Source organism: Aquila chrysaetos, chromosome 7 (assembly GCF_900496995.4).
Source record: "Aquila chrysaetos chrysaetos chromosome 7, bAquChr1.4, whole genome shotgun sequence".
Classification (NCBI taxonomy): Eukaryota; Metazoa; Chordata; class Aves; order Accipitriformes; family Accipitridae; genus Aquila; species Aquila chrysaetos.
The window spans coordinates 16072234-16092404 of NC_044010.1; the positions used below are offsets into that span (position 1 = coordinate 16072234).

Sequence of the window (20171 nt, forward strand, 5' to 3'; positions counted from 1 at the left end):
AATCAGAAGTGGAGGCTCCTTGGTGTGGAGAGCATGTGATCAGCCTCAGCAAGGGGGAGTGTTTTCCTTTATGTCTCCGTGGAACGTCTTCAGCAGATGACTGAAGTGCTGTAGAGGAGACACTGTCTAAGCCCTTCTTGCACGGCACGAATGCTGTTGGGACCCCAGGCCTTGGGTGATAAGGACAGCGAGTGACATTAGTTACCCCTTCTGCTCTTGGCACTTGCAGAGTGAGCTGCCTCTGCGGCATTACCTGTCTTCCCACTTAACAGCCACAGAGTCCTGAGTCTGTTGTTTTTTCCTGAATAGTGTGATATTCTGCATAAGGTTAATCCCTCTTCTTAGTAAGGTAATGAAGTGGATTTGGGACATGGAGATGGACCCAGTGCTTTCAACACTTCACTCTTCCTGTAGGTGTTGGAGGGAAAGCCTGACTTTTCTTCTTTGCCTTTCAGATGCAGACCTTCAGATTGGGAAGTTGATGTGGGGAGACAGTGGGCTCTATTACTGCCTTATTATCACACCGGATGATGTGGAGGGCAAGAATGAAGAATCGGTGGAGCTGCTTGTGCTTGGTAAGCCCTTTTGCCAGATTGCTTTTTCAGCAGGTAGCTGATGTATCTTTCCTTCTGCTCTCTCGCTCTCTCTACATATCTGTGCACCATATTACTATGGGTGTAAGATCTATGTAAAACAGTCCCCGCAGTACCTTCACCATTGCCTTGTACCTTGTGCAGTCATTCACACCTAGGCAAAGTGGGTGGTAAACGCTACCAAACCAGAATAGTAATGTTTACACCCACACTGCTCACAGACGTTGCGCAGGCGTAAATGACTACAGGGAGTGCAGGGCTGTGGAAAGTCAGAACCCTTGTTTTTAAAACATAAACCAATAAACTTGCAGCAAAGTGAGCACTTGAGACAGACTCTTAAAAAAAGATACCCAGAAGACATCAAATTGTATGCTTTTTGCAGTCTTTTAACATTCTCTTTGCCCACTCTTCTGACCTGTGAGGATGTCAAGAAGCACCCTGTTTATCTGCTTATGTGTGTCAGTTTGGGAGATTTTTCTGTCTCCCTAATTATACTTGTGCAGTGAGAGGTGGAGTTTCACAGTCACCCTAAACAGGTCTAAGCTGGTGCTGCCACTAAAAGGACCTGTCCTCTCTCCAGTATGCATGCTCGGCTCTGTTTCTGTTAAGCTCCCTTGAGCAGTGTGGTTAGCAGGATCAGTTTCTTTCCTATTTGCAGGGTTAGCTTTCAGTTATGGCTTCCACAATCCAGCTAACTGTAAAGGTCATAAAAACACCCATCCCAGCTAGGGGAGAAAAGCAGAGTGGAATGGGCCTTTCAGGGACATTTGTTGACGCTGCCTTGAGCCAGCTGTAGTACTTCACCCCTAGACTGCCCCAGGAGAGTAAGATGAGTTTTTCCCAACTTACCTTAAGACCTGCTGACACCAGTGTTTGTCTGGTCAGCATGCTTGCATGGTTCTTGGGTGTACAGATTCTGTACATTCTGTGAAGGAAATGTTAAAAAGCTTGGGTCTATGGTGTGTAGGTGATATATAGAAGCATACAATAGAACATGTCTGTCAAGTACTCTTGCTCTCATGGCTAAGGTCAGAGTTTAATTGGCATTTATATTTGGAGCTGTAGTTGTCCTCACAAAATAAACCAGATTGAATGGGTGAGTGACTATAACAGTGCCATCACCTCCCCTGACTTTTCCAGATGTCAGTCAAGCAATGGACAATTGGAGAATGGGTCCCTCCAGAAAACGGTGTCATACCCCTGTCTAAATCCACAGTGTGACTGTGTATTATATGCTAGTGAATTACAGGCCCAAGACTGACCTGTGTTAGTTCAGGTGAGGTTACCTCTGCCAGGTGGCAGTTGTAGCTGTTACATAGCCTCTCCAGAGGAGCTGTCTGTTGGCTGCATGGCGATGGGCTGCTGAATTATGTCCCTTCTTCACCTTCCTGTCCAGGATTTGGTGTCTTCCTCTTATGTGTGTCTACAGCTGTGCTCAGACACCAGTGATGAAACAGTGCTATGGTAACAGGAAGAATCTGTTTTTCAGTGTGTACAGAAGACTATGTGGGGGGAAAACAAAGAAATCCCCTCCTCTGAAGCTGGCTTGATGATGTCCCTGGCCCCAATTCATTGTGATTATGTTGGGAGGAAACACGTAGCTTAGGCTGCATTACCTTGACCACATCTGCTTTTCTGTTCACTACAGCCTGTGGGTCTGACCTTGCACTTTGTGCAGCACTGTGCGAAGTTTGGCAGCAGCATGAAAGCATACTTGTCGTGGGCATACTTTGTTCTGCCTCATGCTGTTTGGCGCAGCTTTGTGTGTATTTCTTCTCCTGGGTAGCGTGTACGGAGGCAACATTCCAGCTTTCGGAGTGATTCCAGGTTACCCACCCATTTCCTTCCTTTTTCCCTTCCTTTTTCCCTTCCTTTTTCCCTTCCTTTTTCCCTTCCTTTTTCCCTTCCACCTTTGCTGGTATTTCTACTTTCTTTTCCTTTACCTCTTCCCCATTGATGGCTAGAGGAGGAAGCAGCCAGTGTTGAAAATACCTTTTCTTAATATTCTGGCATCTTCTGGGACATTTTTAATTCCATCCCACTGCTTCAAGGGAGACAGTGAGTACAGATGTAGATTGGAGCAATTCCACAGTCCTAGGGGACATGTGGTGAAAGGGTTTTGTTTGCTGTTTGCTGGTCTTTGGGTGGAACCCAGATTCCTTGTTAGAGTGGTTGGAGCAGTGGAGGGATAGTGTTTGTGAGAGATGCTATGATTTCCACAGCACATTGCTTGCTGTTTGCTCTCTGCTGACAGTGGTCTTTCAAATATAATTTACATTGCTTGTTTGGGGGCTGCTGCATGATTTAAGCATAGATTAGAATTTTGAATAGAGCAGAGGTTCTACCCACTCACGTTATCAGTGGAGAAAGACAGAAAAATCAGTAACGGAAAAGGAAATAGGAAAATATCCCTTCTTGTGGTTTCATATTAATGCCAAGATGAAAGGTGTGTTTAGGTTAGAGAAAGATACTGCTGAACAGGGAAGTTTAATATCATGTAGAAACCTTGAAAGGACTGAGCAGCAAAAATGGTAGATACCTAATAGCATCAATAAATTAATGGAAATTTGCTTAGCTAAAAGTGGAGGATCCTGCTTTTATACAGTGAATTACACCATTAACAATTGGTCAAAAGCTGCTTTATCACAACTTGGACCAAAATCAAAAACCTGAGCAAATTACAGTATTCCTTTTTTCTTAGGGAAGCAATCACAGAGACTTCCAGTGAAGTCTTAAGCTATCAGTCAGCCCGGGTTATGATGGGATTGCATGTTGAGTTTTGTCACCTGGATGCGTCATGTTGACACACAAAGCGGCTGGACAACTCTAGATAGCATCAGAGAATCCCATGTGCTGTCTTCATTTCAGGCCTATTTCAGAAAAGCAGATAAGCATTTACTTATATCCATTTGTGCTCAGCAAAGCTAATAGGATTTATAACGCATACCTGATGTTAAGCATGTGCTTATGTGCTTTGGTGAAAAGACCATTCAGTAGGTGTAGCTTAGTCAGGGACTTTAACCCTCTCTAATGGAATCAGTGCAGACAAGGGAAGAGGGATAGTAACCTCTGAGCCTCAGAAACACAGAAGGGGATTGGCTGGTAGTGAACCTCTTGTAGAGTAAGGAAAGAATTTAAATTAAAAAGTACTATTACACTTTTACTAAACATATGTATTTTGGTGGCATTTGGAATCTCCAGACGAGGTCTAGCATGCTGGAAACTGTATAAACTCTGCTTCTGCTGCAGCAGGACTAGACTAGTACAGAGGTTAGCAATTCCACAACAGGAGTCAAGTGATGCTCTCTGCACTCGTATGTTTTACTAGAAGTATAGAACCCTTTGCTGACATTACAACTGGGCTAGTGAATCCATTTGCAACTTTATACATTTGTTTTTTAGAACTAATGTGATTGAATCAAAAAGGCTGAATCCTAAGTTTAAGAAAGTCTACATTTCTATCTTAGTAGCTAGCAGCTGAATGTCCTGCTTCTTGAAACACAGACAGTGCTATTAATCAAATAGTTATTTGTAGTCCCTGTGCACTGCTTTTTATATAAGAATGTCAGTGGGCTTCAGTAAAGTCATTCATTGCAGCCTTTGCTGAAGGGAACTGCAAGTGTACCAGTGTAGTGGATGCAGGGTGCCTGGAGTAACCTTTGAATCAGAAATACAGGGCAGTGTCAGTGGATACCATATCCTGGCTTCCTGTGACACAGCTCACATCAGGAAGCAGTCTAGCTTAATTGCATGAGACTGCATATAACCCAGTAAGCCTTTCTGAGAGCCAGAATTTACTAATCAGGTGTAGGGTCCTGTGAAAGCAGCTATACTGCTCCCTTCCCAAGCTGGTACAGCTGAAGAGCAATGGCTGTAGGTATTGCTAGGCACAGCTGGCTACCCTGAAATGTGTAGGTCTGTGCAAGCTTGGCAATGTTTGCATTACGAGATTTTACGTAGCTTAGACATGCATCGTGAAGTCATGGTTTCATTCCCAAGGATGTGTCAAGCTCTTGGAAGAGGCAGGAAAGTGATCCACTAATCCCAATTGTTGGTTTGATACTTTGGTTAGTGATCCATGTGCTTTGCTAGACAGCTATTGCCTGCTTTTTTTTCTATGCAGTTTGGCAGCTCATACTACATAAATTATGTAGTAGTGAAATATTATTTTATAATTAATCTTTTGGAAGCTTCAGGTTCTACCGTTGTTATGCTTTAAATAAAAACAATTAGCACTTGAGGTTTTTGTTAATTTCTGAACTCAGCTAGCATTTAACATTGGTAAACTGACAGCTTTGGTAGTTTGTATTACCAGCCAATATCGATTTAGGCTAAACCCCCAAATTTATAAAGTCTAACACCCATAGGTGGGAAAGAATGTAGATACATATACAACGCAGCATATTGCACAGTAATTAATGTACTAATAGAGACGTGCGTTGGCTTTCAGAGAGAATAAATCTCTACTGGGTCATGTGTGTATGGCGTGCAGTGCTAGTAAGGGCAGTTCTTACTCAGCAAAATGACTCAATAGCTGGTATAAATATAGCCAGGTTTGGAGTCTCTTGTGTGCCAGGAGAGACTGTATTGTAAGAGCTGGTGTGGTTTTGGAGACAGGAAAGTTCTTGGCAAAATTTTGCCTTGCAGGACGATGGTTTTAGGATTTTGCTCAGTTTCGCTGAAAAGCTGCCAGTAGCTTCCGAGCCAGTACTTGGGTCACAGCAGTTAGCAGAGATGTCAGTGCTTCTGGCCATGTGTTGGGGATGAGAGGGCCAGATGTCAGCCGGGGAGGTGTCTATAAGCAAGCGCTCTCCGACCCTGAGCTGCGCCTTCGTGACCGAAGGCGAGTAGCGCCAGCAGGCGGAGGATGTGATTGGCACGGGAGCCCTCCACTGAAAAAGGCAGGAAAGGGCGGCCGCTGGTGTCCTCCCACCCCAGAGTACTCGTCCTGTCCTTGCTAGGCTGGGCGCTGCTGCCCTGCCCCGGACCGCTGTGCTGCCGCCTTTGTAATCTGGGTCTAATCCCCCTCGTCCTAGCCCGGCCTACTCCTAGTTATTTATTTCACACCATTTAGAAGTGCTACTTGTTGCCAAGGCTTTTTACCCCTCTTTTCCTCCTTATTTGCCAGCGACAGCCACACGCTGCTCACGTGGTTAAAAGACCTCCGTTACTAAGGTAGCCATGGCAACAGCCTCCTTGGAGGTCTTTGTTGCCTGCTAAAACTTTGATCTCCAAGAAGGGCTGCTGCTATTTCTCTCTCCAATTGAAGAGAAGGATGGGAAGAAAGGATAAAGTTTACTCCAAGCAGAGGGAGCATGGAGGGACTCATTGCAGACCCATGCTCTCCCAATAAATCTCACAGCAGCTTCCTTGGAAAAGTATCTGATTTACAAGGGCCACGCACGCTTCCTCTCCTTCGCTTTCCAGCTTCCCCTAAGGGCAGTGTCCCATGCCAGGGGCCTCTTGCTGTGGCACGGCTTGGCAAATTTTTCCGCCACTGAGGAAGAAATAGTTCCCCCTGTAGCTGCTGCCTCCCGTGGTCCCACTGCTGCAGGTAGGGCTGCAGAGGCAGCCCTCAACAGGGAAAACAATTCAACAGTTATTCCCATATTTACCCAATATTTATTGCATTTATGCAATTGCCAGTATTTACCATGTTCCCGTATTTACCAATTGCCATGTTCCTGACTGCACCTGCGCCTTTATTCATGTCATCATTTCTTTTCAGCTGCACCACTTATCCTAATTATTTTTGTGTCTCTTCTCTGCAGACTCTCTGCTAATTGTCTGCTTGACTCCAGGTCCTCCCTGATCTGCTGCTATTTGCTCTCTCACTCTGTCACCTGCCTGCCTCCTGTGTATTAACTCCTGTCCTCGCTCCCCTCTTCTGTATCTCTGCACCTTCTGGAGCCGCTCTGCACCCACTCAGCTTTTCCTCTCCCATTCCTCCTGCCCTCTACCGCTGTGCTCTGCCAGTGCAGACTGGGGGCTTGTGGGCTCCCTCACGCTTTGAGGCTGGCCGGGGCCTGGGACGTACGGTCTGCCCAGCGAGAAGCCGCTGCAGGCGGGTAAAGCCCCGCAGCAGCACGGTGGGAGTAGAGACGGGTGCATGTCCCAGATCCGTGCTGGAATGAGGACAAGCTCCTAGCTCCAACAGAGCCACCTGGGACAGCCCTGGTAAACGGGGCCATCATCTATTCCCTCTTTCCCCCAGGGGTGTCTGCTGGTGCTTGGTGGTGAGAGCTTACACAGAGGACACATAGGACTTGGGGGGGGGCAGGCACGGAGCTGGCACTCGGTGGCCATGCCCAGCCACGTCTTGGAGTGCCTGCGGTCCTCTCTCTCAGGCAGGCAGAGCTGCTGCGCAGAGGTGGTGTGGCCAGATGGTCTCTTGGCAGGATGTTTTACTAAATTGTTTTCTCCCCACCAATTGCTATCTAGCCTCAGCCCTCCACCTTAAAGTTTCCTTAAAAAAACAAGAGAGAAGTGAGGTGAGCTTAACACCCCTGGAAGGAGCAGCCTGGGCATAGAGAGCCGGGAGGGTGCTGGCCATGGGTGCTGTGGCCGTCTCCCGGCTGGCGTTTGAGCCGTGGGTCCAAAAGGACGCCTTGCTCACTGCAGCCCTGCCCTCTCTGCCACAGCTTTGGGCACTGCGTGACCCACTGCGGTGCCGTCCCGGGCTCCCCTCCGCCGGCTGCTGCCTGGCTTTGGGTCTTGCACAGGACAGGCCGGTAAGAGTCAGCGGCGGCCCTTGCCCCCCCCCAGAGCCACCCTGTCCCTGCACCCGCTGGCTGGCTGGTGGGCTGGGTGCTTTTGCTCCACTTGTTGCTGGCAGCAGCGACAAGAGGAAAGTCGCCTTCAACGAGGGGCAGTGGCGGGGAGCCTCCCGTTGCCGTGGCAACCGCAGGGCAGCCATGGCTGCCGGCAGCCCCCCCCCCCCCCCCCCGTCGGCCTCACCCGCTAAGGGGGACGCGCACAGTGTAGGGAAGGGTTATCTGTGAATTAATTCAGCCAAGGACAGGGAGGGAGGAGAGCTGTGGTGCACTGAAAGCTGCTGGGGGCACGGCAGTCCGGAGGCGGGCTTTGTGCTTGCTGGCTGTCAGCTAGGCTAGTCAAGACGGCAGAGTTCAGGCTGAGCCGTGCTGGGGTTCGCTGCTGCCTCGGGCCCTCCCAGGCTTTGTGCATCCCCCGCTGGGGGCTCTGGGGCCCCCAGGGCTGTGCTGCCCACTGGCCGGGCTGGGGGAGCAAATTCCCCAAGCAGATACTCAGCAGAGCCGAGTGAGGCTGCACAAGCAGGGAAATACTCGACTGCTCATAGGTAGCACAGAGGAATTACCTTGGTTGTCTGTGTAACAAGTTACCAAGCTCTCAAGCACTGTTATTTTTGAGGGATGCTTCTTCCCCTTTGAATGTGTGGTTCCTCCTGGGGATCAGGAGGCACCATAAGATCCAGCACTGGCCGGGGTTGAGGCTGTTCGGGTAGGTTCAAAATAAAGCAGGCGCCTGTTTGGACTCATGAGGTGGAGCTTCTGCTCTTTATAGGTGTCACTCCCTTACCTCTGGTACCACAAATCCCAGCCCTAAATTAGCTGTATACCTCCAGCTATTTGTCCATTGGCGTCTGCTCTCAGACTAGGGCTGCATGTGAACTTGTGCGGAGATAATGCACATGGGAGGCAAGCTGCATGCCCGTGTCTGCCCATATGTTCTGCGTGCATGTGGTTCACATGTACATTGTTCACATACAGACACACAGAGGCCTATGCAAGAATTGCATATTTTTTTGAGTGTGCTGGGAAAATAAGGAATATATTTAATATGCACATGGAACGTAATGTAAATCTTTCATATTGTGACACAAGGTATGTATTTGTTGCATGTGTTTCGAGCCCACTTGTGGCACCCAAGACTTAAGCCATGTATATGTTGCATATATGCCTGTGTCATGTCAGCAGAAAGCATACATGAGCACTTTCCCATAATAAGCTAGCTGTGAGCAGTTTGGACACTTGATCCTTCCAGAAAATGGACTGCAAAGCATGTCATGAAGCTCTTTGTATATGTAGTTGAAAATGTTGCCGTAGACTGATGGCAAGAGTCCTCCTTCAAAGTAGTGAATTATCCGAAGGATCAGCATTGTATCTTTTGCCAAGGCTTCAGGAGCACCTCATCATGATGGCGTTACTGTGAGTACTGGACAGCTTTGATGAGTTGCAACTGGTTGCAAAGCACTGCCTGCATTCAGAGTATGTTTATTATGGCTCCAGCAGGCATCCTTGTGGATTTTTGATCTCTACAGAACCTATGCTGAAGCACTCAGAAAAAACGGACAGTGGGAATTTGATTATAACATGCTTCAAGGACAGGCTAGAATCCAAGGAACTTGGGATCCAGTTCATCATTGTGTCTGAGTGTTGCTTAGTGCAGGACCTAAAGGGCATGTGGGGAGGTTAAAGGTAGCTTTCTACCACTTTTGCGCTGGCTTACCCTTAGTTGCTTCTGTTACATTACATCCACAATGTATGTCTCTCTTCAGAGTGCAGCTCTCCTACCTTATGCATGTTTTCAAAAAACCTAGCATGATCCTGGTGCTATATAAAAGAGTATGTAGCACAGCTGCCCATAGGGCTGTTCTGCTGATGCACAGGTGTGTGTAAATTATAGCTGAACACTGTGAAGGATGTTTGCTGTGTATTAGAAATATCCCAGACATTCAGTGCCAAAACAAATAGGCATCAGGCTGCCTTTCAGCTTGGATTTTGTTCGTATTCAGTTATAAATTAGAAGTTGACTTGCCTTTTTTTTTTTTCTTTTCCTTTTGCAAAGTGATTCTACAAATTTCTACACAAATCGTTCCCTGGTTGGTTTGCTTCGCTTGAGAGTTGGCCTTGAATCACCCAATCTCACCAAGTTGCTTGCACATCTTGAATTAAGTAGCACATGCTCACAGTCATGCTTCAAGACTCTTTTCCTGGGCCTGTCTCTGCAGTTGCAGAGCCCCACATGGAAAGCACTACCCATGGGTGTTGGATGCATGTGGCTGACTTGTCAAGGGCCTGGGTTTCTTTTAAAGTAAACTAAATCCTTCTATTTGAGGGCTGTTGTGCATTTCCAGGAGCTTTTTGCATGTGTAGAGCGTAATTCCAGAAAGATGTTACTGTGTAACCATGCTAGGGGGACCTCCCTCTCCTTGTCATTTTGTGCCTAGATCGGAGAAGCTCTATTTCAGATTCTTTCCCCCCAGCTCTGCTGATAAAGATAAAATGCAAGGACACAGAAATGGCAAAAGTGCAGAGGTAGACACCAGGCATCAAGCAGGATGACATCTGTGGTTGATAGGAATTCCGTTAACAGAGTGCAAGTGGTCTGATGAGCAAGGGGACTGGAGGCTAAGGCAGGGGCTGGGAAGTGTGTTTTTCTTGCAGTAACCTCTCTCCTTGTTCTCCTCCTTCTGTCTTTTCTAGGCAGGACAGGGCTGCTTGCTGATCTCTTGCCCAGTTTTGCTGTGGAGATTATGCCAGGTATTCAGTCATTTCACCCTTCGATCACCCAGTCCTCTGTCATCTTGTCTGTTTATCCTTTTGCAGCATCTTTATGTGGTGTACGTTTCACTCTTATGTGTGTTTTACTTGGGGATAAAAAGAGAAAAGCCTGTCGCTTACTGGGAAAGTGTGTTGGGTTGAGATCTGAGAGAGCTGATGCTGGGACTTGGGGGAGGAATGGCCATGCTGGGAGCCAACATACAGAGATGGTTGATGTCATGCCAGGATCAGTGTGAGAGCAGAAATGCCAGCTCTGTTCAGGGGAGGTTTTATATCAAGCTCTCTGCTCTCCCCCTGCTAGCACAAAGGTCATGCCACTCCAGCCTGCGAGACCTCAGCAGCCTCGTGTGCCCATATGGCTTTGTACATCAGCTGCTCTTGTGCAGTAGTAACTTCCGCGCCCCAGACCTTGTCCTGCGGGTACCGTTACAGCCATCACCACAGATGGTAGCACAGGAGGTGCTAGAAATAGAGCACTGGTTAGTAACCCATCAGTGGCACAGCCCCTCTTGTGCTGCATGGTCAGGGCATTATCTAGGTAACACCAGCTGGTTGGACCAGACATGAAAGCTCTGTGCCCATGATAAATCCCTTGCTAGCCAAACTAATGAGAGCCACCAGTTCTGGCACTCCTTGCACAGGAAACAGACTGTGCATCAGATTGTCCTTGAAAGGGAAAAGCTGTGCGAACATTTAGCCCTTGAGTCATCTGATCATCCCCTGACGGTGCCCAAGGAGTGTTTCTTTCACACGTTTGTGCAAAAATGCAACTCCACATAAATGTGTGAAGCTATTTTCAAGTCTGTCCCAGAGATGCAAATGGAGAGAAGGCAGACACTCCCCCACCTCCAGTGTAACCCAAAGGTCCCTGGAAGTTCAGCATGGCAGGAGAGGGCTTGGTCTTTTCAGCATAGACAGAAGTTGATTCTCTGTTGCCGAACGCTTTTCTTCCCCTGCTATTTACAATTTTATTGAATGGGCATAAAATTCTTGTGTGCTGGCCAGGTAGCCTTCTGGTACCCTCACTGCATGGGTATAAACAATGAGAAAGTGTAAAAGGCAGCAGCAAACCACATTTCAGCTGTTAGCATTGCCTATTACCTGAATAAACAAAAGCGGATGCTCCTGCAAGCAGAATACAGTAGTTTCCAGGGAGTGAGGGCACACAGCATTTCACTTGGTAGTCATTTGAATCTCAGGGTTACACAGTTGTATCTGGAACCGGTTGAAACCCAGTTTTGTGCATAAAGGAGGAGCCAGCAGGCTCTTTTGCTGTTTTCTTAACCTCATCAGAGAAACAAATGGTCTAACTTCCTGTGAAGTAAAATCTTTCCTGATTCATAGGTCCCTGTCACTGGGACACTGATTTCGAACATCCACTTCTGCTGCTGAGTATCTTGCAATGTGCAATGTACGTACTAACCTGACCCCCTTTTGTACTCCTAGAACGTTTTCAGGGAGACCACAGATACACTTACAATGGGCTTGCTGTTTGTTTTTTTCTTCTACCAGGCTTTTATCCTTTATGGAGTGATGTGAACTGTTCACTAATAGCTCTGGAGATCTGACATCTGAGCTTCATTGCATAGCTGTGGCTGGCCACTTCTGTCATGCAATACTATTTCACCACCTTCTCTGTATCAGTGATGGTTGTAAAGAACAAGATGTGAACATGACAAAAGAAAAAGCCACTGAGCTGTTGCCCTGCTCGGATTGGCATCGATTAGGAAGTACAGGACTGGAAAGGATAGTCTGGCTCGCTGTCTTGCTTTCTATCCCAAGCGCCATGTAATTTCATCCTTTTCATAAGCTTAGCAAGCTTAAGAGTAGTCTGGGTTTGGCCTTTCTCTCTCCCATTGGATCGTTTTCTTTGATGTGCTGCTTCTAGCTTCCATCTGTGTTACTCATAGCCTGTTTATGCCCATTCATGTAAGACCTTTAACTATAATACCTGCTTTTCCTCCTAGCATTCATCCTCCTAGCATATTTACAGGCAGCTACATCTGCTCTCAGCCTTCTTTTTAATAGACTAACGCAGCAAGCTTCAGCTCTCCTGCTGCAAGGCAGGCTATCGAGTCCCTTCATCCCCTCAAATCCCTACTTTGCATCAGCTCCAACCTGAATTCATCTTTACTTGTACAAAGATGACCAGAGCTGTATAACATCAGTAATGTCAGATGAAGTTACATGGAGGCGTTGTATGATGGCATTAATATTTCCTTAATGCTACTGGAAATTCCTCCTCTGTTGGGCATAGGATTACATTTGCCATTTTTGTGGCTGTATTGCGTAAGTGGTTACAGTTGTCCTATGATGAAATAGTATACTGGATCCTCTCTCTCATTTTTCAGTTGTTTCCAACTAATGAAGTCCTCTTCAGAACAGAAATTGTTCTTAATCTTTGAACGTGTGACCTTCAAAGTATTGCTGCATACCTTGAAATTCATTATATTGCTGCATTTCATGTTTCTTATTGCAGGCCCGAGGACAACTGGCCCTTTCTATAACATATCCTAGTCTTCACCTTTAGTGACAATGCTTCCCTACCTCTTACCCTCAAGATACATTAACACACTCTTATTTTCTGAGTCAAGGTCATTCATGAAAATATTCAATAAGATAGCTTCTAGAACCAGCACTTGAGGAACTGTATCAGTAATCTTCTCTCAGCTCTTACTTTTCCATTCATGAATGTTTCCCTCCAGCCATTGCCTTATTCATTAGCTGAATTTTTCTCAGCATATAGTAACTTCACCAAAAAAAAATTATTCCACAAGGACCAAAATTACCTGCAAATTTAAATGAAATTCATCTGTTTCAGCCAAAAAAGAAAGAAAATATTCAAAAAATATAAACCATTTCACTTGACACTTCTGAAATGAAGTGTTTTGGTTTATAAATGCCAGATCTTTCACTGACAGTTTTTAGAGGAAATTTTAAGTTCTAGATTAAAAATGGAATTAAAAAAAGGGAATTGTTTGTAAAAGAGTTAAGGAAAACTCCAACAAAGCAAAGACTTTTACTTTTGTTCAAACAGAATGCTGTGGATGAATCAAAAATGACACTTCTTATTTTTGTATTTTATGAAGAAGTAGAAAAAACTTCTGTTTTGATTGTTCCAAGTGGAACATTTTTCCTTGACTTTTCAGCTTAGCGACGCAGGTCAGAGGTGCACTATTTTTCCAGTGTGGTTCTGTGCTCACATTGTAATCCTTGTATCACTATTTCTTCATCTTAAATAATAAAGTACCAGGAGACCCTTCAGTGAACGCTGGACTTCTGTTCAGAAACAGTTGTCTGTTGCTTTTTTTTCTCTGGGCTGGGGATAAACCCTGCCCCACTGCAAAGCAGTCCCACCACTTCTTTCTTTGCTTTCTTACCATCTTTCAAAGGTGGTTGAATAACCACCTGGGTACACCTGGAGTCTTTCCCTGCCAGTTGTCTGACTTCTAGATGGGTTGGTGCATCCTTCTGATGTAAAACCAACTCCAGGCCTCCTATACATTCAGAGTCTTGAGATTTCTTGGTTCGAAGGTGTTCACTGACCATTTCCTTAATCCAGCAAATTCCCATGTGGCAGTATGTGCAGCCCTCTGCACACAATCCTCTGCAAAGTGCAGGGTGGCCAGATACAGAGCTGCCCCAGCATGGGCTGGGCACCTGCTCCCACCACAGCTGCTGCCGCTGCAGATTTCCCGCAGCAAAGTTTGAGAAACCTTTTCTCACTCCCCTTCCTGTTCAAATCCCATCCTGGTTTTTGTGGACCAGCTCTTCTGTGCTTTCACTTGTTTTTCAGCTGCTCCCTTTCGGGGCCTGGCAGACATCATCTGAGGCTTCAGTGGGGAAAAAAGAAAAAAAAAAAAAAGTGGTTGTTAGTTTTCCTGGCTGGCTGCAGCGCCTGAATAGGATGTTCATTCGGCACATTCAAAAGAATAATTGCATGCGTGGGCCTAGTTGCGAAGGGGCAGGCCTGGCTCATTTACTGGGCTATTTATAGCATGCTTTTCACCACCGTTTGTCCCATTAAAACTAGAATGTGGGTAGGGAACAAACACACAAGCAGGGCATGAACATGGCCGGGAAGAAAGAGTCTTTGATGAGATCCAAATGCTAATGGAGCTTGTCCTGCGGCATTTGTACAGGTCTGCTGTGGGGTGAAGGGTTTCTGTGCTGGGATACCAGAGCTCCTGCCTCTGTGCTGCTCGCTGCTCAGCCAGCCAGAGACATAGCAAGAAGGTACCACATTTCTGTAGCTCCATTTCTCACTGTCATGTGCCATTTCTGCTTTGACACGAAGGGGGACGTAGTCCTAGACCTGCAGGGAGTTCACTTCTATTACTCACCTGTCTGTTTTGCCCCTGTGCTCTCTGCTAGGAGGATGTTGCTGACGTTCCCTTCCACAGTGATTGCAATCCTGTAAGTATCTCCCTTTCTCCCCTTGTTTTTCAGAGTGGGTCTTTGTGGGCCTGGTGATCCTGGGGGCATTCCTGTTCTTCCTCCTGGTGGGAATCTGCTGGTGCCAGTGTTGCCCACACAGCTGCTGCTGTTACGTCCGCTGCCCCTGCTGTCCTGAGTCCTGCTGCTGTCCCCGGGCGCGTGAGTGACCCTGTCCAAGCCTGGCGCAAATCTTCTCATGCACTTCTTCCGCTCCCTGGCAGAACAGGAGGAGAATCTGCTAATATTGCTTCCTTTGCCCTGAGCACTTTTCTTGACTAAAGCACTAGTTCTTAGGGGTGAAGCATCTGACCTATTGCTCAATGGCTGAGCGCTCAAAGTGAATTACAAATGTAATTCCCCGAGCCCTCCCTGCCTCAGCAGCTGTGCCTGCTTTTCCAAAGTGTCACACTCCCCTTCCAAAGTTGTTGTCATGTCAGTGAATGTTCTGGGTCAGAGCTAAGAGCATCCTGAGAGGTTTCTTCCTGGCAATGCAAAGCAGCTGCCCTCTACAACAGTGCAAAATCCTTGCAACCTAGCAAGGTTCCTGGTTAGGCTCAGGGAGATCTGTCAAGTTTCTTGAGCCTCATCCCTGCTACTTGAGTCATCAATTGTTTTTAAAGATGAACTGCCTCTAAATCATGGCAGTGGTAATGCCGGCTGTAACATGCTGAATGTCCTTCAGTTGCTGGATGTCTTGCAGTGCTCATCTGACCTGCTGTGTGCATTGTTTAAACTCCCTTCAGTGCCCTTTGAGGCATAGAGAAATTCACATTGGTGCTTGTCATTTCATTTGTCCAGTTGTCTCTGGCTGGGTTGTCACCAATGTTGGTGATGTGCAGGTTTCGGCCATGTGCCATGTGGGTCTGTGGGAGGCTGGTGTGATGCTGACTGCTGTTCTTTTTCTTTTTCAGTGTATGTAGCAGGCAAGGCAGCAAAAGCTGGGTACCCTCCTGCAGTCTCTTCCATGCCAGGTCCATACTACATCCCCAATGTTCCTGTAGCTGGTGTCCCATCTCCTGCTGTGCTGGTGGATAAGTCGCACCCCCCTCCCTTGGCCCCAAGTGACTCCAGCGGAGGAAGCCAAAATGGTAATTTGCAGTGCGAGGCACAACATTCAGTCCTCTTACTGGGAGCAGGCCTGGGAAAAGGAGGAACGATTGTCACTGGTAGAGTGGTATGAACAGAAGAAACACAGAGAAACTGCATTTTAATCCTGGCTCTGACAATGACATTTGCATCCCTTAGGGCCACATGGTCCAACTTTTCTAGTGCCATCAGCACAGTGTCAGTTTGTGGGTGCCTAATTAGGTCAGCAGGGAACGGGAGGCCAAGTTCATGCCCGGGACCCCTCTCATTACTGCTACGAATGTTGTGGAAGACAAAAGAATGAAGATGATTTCAGGGGAGCAGAGGCAGTGGCCATTTTCCCCTTAGAGCTGATGCCTTGCAAGTTGCTCTCTCTTGGTAAACTGTTCTTCCTACCCTCTGTAGGGCACTGCTTGCCCTCTGGCAGCAGTTTTTGGTGCAGCATGTTTTACTGTCCCCATGGACACATTTTGGGCACAGGGACATGCTCCCTTGGCATTTCTGCCCAAGAGCATTTGGGGCTGGACCCCCTTCCCTACCCAACAGAAGTCAGTAGCTCATTTTTTTTGTTCAGCCTTTGCATTTGTGAAATGTGAGTGATAAAAAGCTTCTAACTAGAAAGGAGCTGTAGATCAATGTCAGATGTGGAGTATCAGTATGATGACTGTATCTTGGTGAGGGTCACTTCTGCTGCAAAGGAAGCTGCCATCAAGGACAAAGAGGGTAGCTATTTAGCCACATGATAGCATTTCAGGATCAGAGTGGCTAACTAAATTCAAACATGCTGCAGCAGAAGTGACTCACCAATGTAGAGGCACCATACTGACACAGTATGTTTGCCATTGGTCCAGCCACATGTGTGATTTCAAAGCACCACACTAATTATCAATTGTTAAATTTGATAAGACACTTCCGAAAAGACAAGATCAAGTAGCGTAATCAAATAATTAAGCTTTTTGAACAACCCTACACATCCTTCTGCTGCCCCATTCAGTATATTAACCTTTCTGGAATTACAAAAAATATCTTCCTTCAACAATCATACTTTTTTTTTCCCCAGTGAAATCAAAACAGAGCTCTGGAATGGAGCATTTTGCAATAGGAAATAAATCAATCACTGATCCAAAGCAGAACGTATCCAATTCAAAAACCTTTGTCAGAAAGTGATGAATGGCAGCCCAGTGCTTAATTTTTTTCTTCTGTGAAAAATGTCACTGCATTTAGAGCATGGTGTTGGCTGTCGGAGCTCCAGGGATTTTTTAAGAGTCAGATCACAGCCCCAGTCTCGTCTCTGCTGTACGTTACTAGCAGAGCACAAATGCAGAATGAAAAACTGTGGATGCATTTGGTAACCAAATGGAATGGCTCTTGGCATCCCATGTTCATTACACAGAAAGATGCATTTATTATATAATCCAAATCAGCTGGCTGGACTTAATCCTTTGACTCAGGACTTGACAGGAAATACTACGTATTGCAAAGAAAACCATTATTACAGAGTTTTAACGGTTGTGGCAAGACAACAGAGATTCTTAAGCTTTTTTTATTTTTAATTAGTATTTTTTGCAATAATATGGACAAACCCTTAGTCTGGATCATGCACCTGTTATTCAAGGTGTTCCTTGAACTGTGGAGCTAAGAAAGGGTGATACCCTGCACTCTGTTCCTTTCTCTTAAAGTCCTCTACAATGCCAGAATATCCCCTAATTACAGGCTGTAGAAGAGAAAACATTATGTGGCCATTCCAAACTACTTATTTGCTGGTTGGTCAGACGGCAAGCTAAACAAAACAGGTAATGGTTGAGTTTATTATAAAGGCCTTTTCTCAGAAGGAGCACTAATTATGGTCTCTGTGTCCTCCACATAGCCAGTCTGATCTGAAACTTGCTATCTTTGAGACTTCAACCTTTCTGTCAGGTTTATTTAAAAAAAATGTGATCAGAAGTGCTGGGGGACAGAGATTGGAGGATTCTGTAATCCTGGCTGCCAGGCTAAAAAGGACAGCCTTTGCCCTACATAGTTTCTGTGCTTATAAATGACCCCTGTGAGGTGATCTAGTGAGCAACCTCACGCATGAGGATGTTTAGAAAATTTGTCTAGAGTTACATAAAAGCCATGTGACAAAGCTCCAGTGAAGCCTAAGCCTAGGAACTCCATCCTAAACTTAGGGCTGAACAGGGAGAAAAAACCAAACTTTCAGCTCTCTTATTTAGAAGAGCATTGGCAACACATAAGTTAGGATGTATGCTCTGTCTATTTTAAATGCAGTGGTTACCTGGAGACTGTTGCATAGATTCCTTAAATCATGCACACAGGGAAGCTTTTGATCCAAGAGCTGGACTCCAGACCTTTAATATGGAAAGTATATAAGGATGAGACATCATTTACTTCCTAACCACACTTGCCTGAAAAAAATAGTAGTGCTGTCATTTCTGGGGAGGGAAACAGCTTACGGTTTTGGCTGACTTGGTTCCACCCACAGAAGAGTAAAAAAAGTGTCCAGTTAAACACAGATTAAACATTAGAAATATATGAACTGTTCATGAGAAGAAAATATGGTCTAACAGGGAAGACTGTTCCATTCCCTTTGACTTCACTGAATGGTTCTGGACAAGTGGTTAATGTCTCTGCATCTTTATTCCCTTATAATTAAGATGGGCTTAAAAATATTCAGACCTTATTAAAGGGTTATGGCAATTTACAGATGAAGAAGCGTGTGAGGAGGAAGCAATAATGTCTTTGGTTCTCACATGAAGGAGTAATAAAGAGATTTAATAAGTAAGTTGAACATTCAATATCATTGCAAGAAGTATTTAATAAATAAACGTAGAGACAAAATATGCTTCATCTATAATGGAAAATACTTTTTATGAGCTGTTCACAGTCAACTTTGCAGATTTAAATCCGAAGTTAATTTCTAGATGCTTACAGAATTAACCAAGAAATTAATTTGCCTTTTGATACACAACTGCAATAGCAAGTCGAGCATGAAGCCTAGCTAATTCTCCATCAGTTCCAGGAGCTATAGATGCTGCCTAAATAGATATTAGGCACAGCCTCAGTGTGAGTAGTGGTTCTGGAGAGACAGTGTGGAAGCTGCCTGTTCAAGTTCCGCAAAGGTTATTAGTAGGTCAGAGTCATTTCCAGCTGATGGTTGTTTGCTGGCGTGTGTATAATGAGGTGGCAGCTTAGCTGAGCTCCTAGTAGACACATTAGAACAAAGAATAGCAAGAGGCCTCTTTCCTGGCAAGGTACCAGACAGAGGTCAGCCACAATGGTGAGGTGGAGAACTTGCCTTGCTGTTGCTTGTGCAGTGCAGCAGGAGTCATTACTTCTGAGGGCAGTCAGTCCAGCCCCTCTTTACAGCAGCAGCCTTACTTCAAGAGACGTGATGGTCATCCACTTTGGAAGGCAGAGGGAAGGTTCCTTGTATTCTGTAATTCTGTGTGCGTTTGCAGTTGTGGTGCACATATTTGTGAGGATAATAAAACACAGCAAAACTCCAGACTGCTGTCAGCTAAGCTATCTGGAGACACGTTGGAGACAGGACCCTGATAGACCCATACTACATTTTAACATCTAATACCTTTCCAAAGTACAGATACACAAGGTAATATTTCAGGATGTAGTTACTTACCTTACATGTGCACAGTCAAAACCCACAGTAAAGCACCTTCCTCCTGAAGCAATTTGCGGGATTATTACAGGAATCATTCTACGCATTTCTATGGCACAGCCGTTTCTGAAGCAGAGCATGGTTATTTAATAGTGCACAGACACATGCACAGCAGTTTAGGACAGAAGGTGCCTAAGAATACCTCTGCCAAGTCCTTGTTCAGCCCACACAGTGCATACTATGCAATGTACTACCAAACCCATATGTTAGTAGCTTGATGTATCGGGGTGTGGGATAAAACAGAAAGAACAGGTTGGCTCAGAACCACCGTCCAAGTATTTAAATCGTGCCACAAGAGGAGCACTGGTGCAACACTGCCGTATTCACACAAGGGAACTTACTAACCCCATGCAAGGCAGACAGGTTCCATTTTGTAGTGCTAAGTGAATTGTCCTCACGACAGTTCTCTAATGAGGCTGAATTTGAGGGTTGTAGTCCTCTTTTGTACTTAGACCTGTGTTTCTGTCAATCTTGAAATAGCCCCAGGCTGAGGCCTTTCTTAAATAATCTGCTATAAAAGCCTTATTTTCTTCAAAGTCCTGATCAGTGGAGTTCTCTGCTTGCTGACTATAGACCTGCCTTGAGGTAGTCAGACCATTCATAGGGTTAGCAGGTAAAGTGTGCATGGAGCCAGCCTGCCAGAGTTAGAGTTGCTGTGGCTCCAGGTGTGTAGGGGCTTCTTTTCTATGTACAGGAATGTGGAAAAGTCAAAAAAGCTGTCCAGACTTCCCCTGCAAATGGAGTAATCCCAGGAATCAAGCACTTTATGTGTAAGACATAACTTTTCTGTAAAATAAAGCATGTAAAGAATGCCAGAGCAGGCAGTTTCACAGTTAC

The 20171-nt window shown here is 45.8% G+C and overlaps 1 protein-coding gene across 4 annotated transcripts in view; it reads left to right on the forward strand.

The window, feature by feature from the left end:
* Positions 1–20171, forward strand: part of ILDR2 (immunoglobulin like domain containing receptor 2) — a 44184-nt gene that overhangs the window by 11055 nt on the left and 12958 nt on the right. For 2 of the 4 annotated variants that reach the window (XM_030019515.2, XM_030019520.2), the window contains exons 3-6: positions 456–575; positions 10058–10114; positions 14585–14731; positions 15484–15660. In XM_030019515.2, the coding sequence (XP_029875375.1) occupies positions 456–575; positions 10058–10114; positions 14585–14731; positions 15484–15660 (501 nt within the window). The remainder of the gene's footprint in view (positions 1–455; positions 576–10057; positions 10115–14584; positions 14732–15483; positions 15661–20171) is intronic. The other 2 variants (XM_030019517.2, XM_030019519.2) reach the window with 1 other exon arrangement.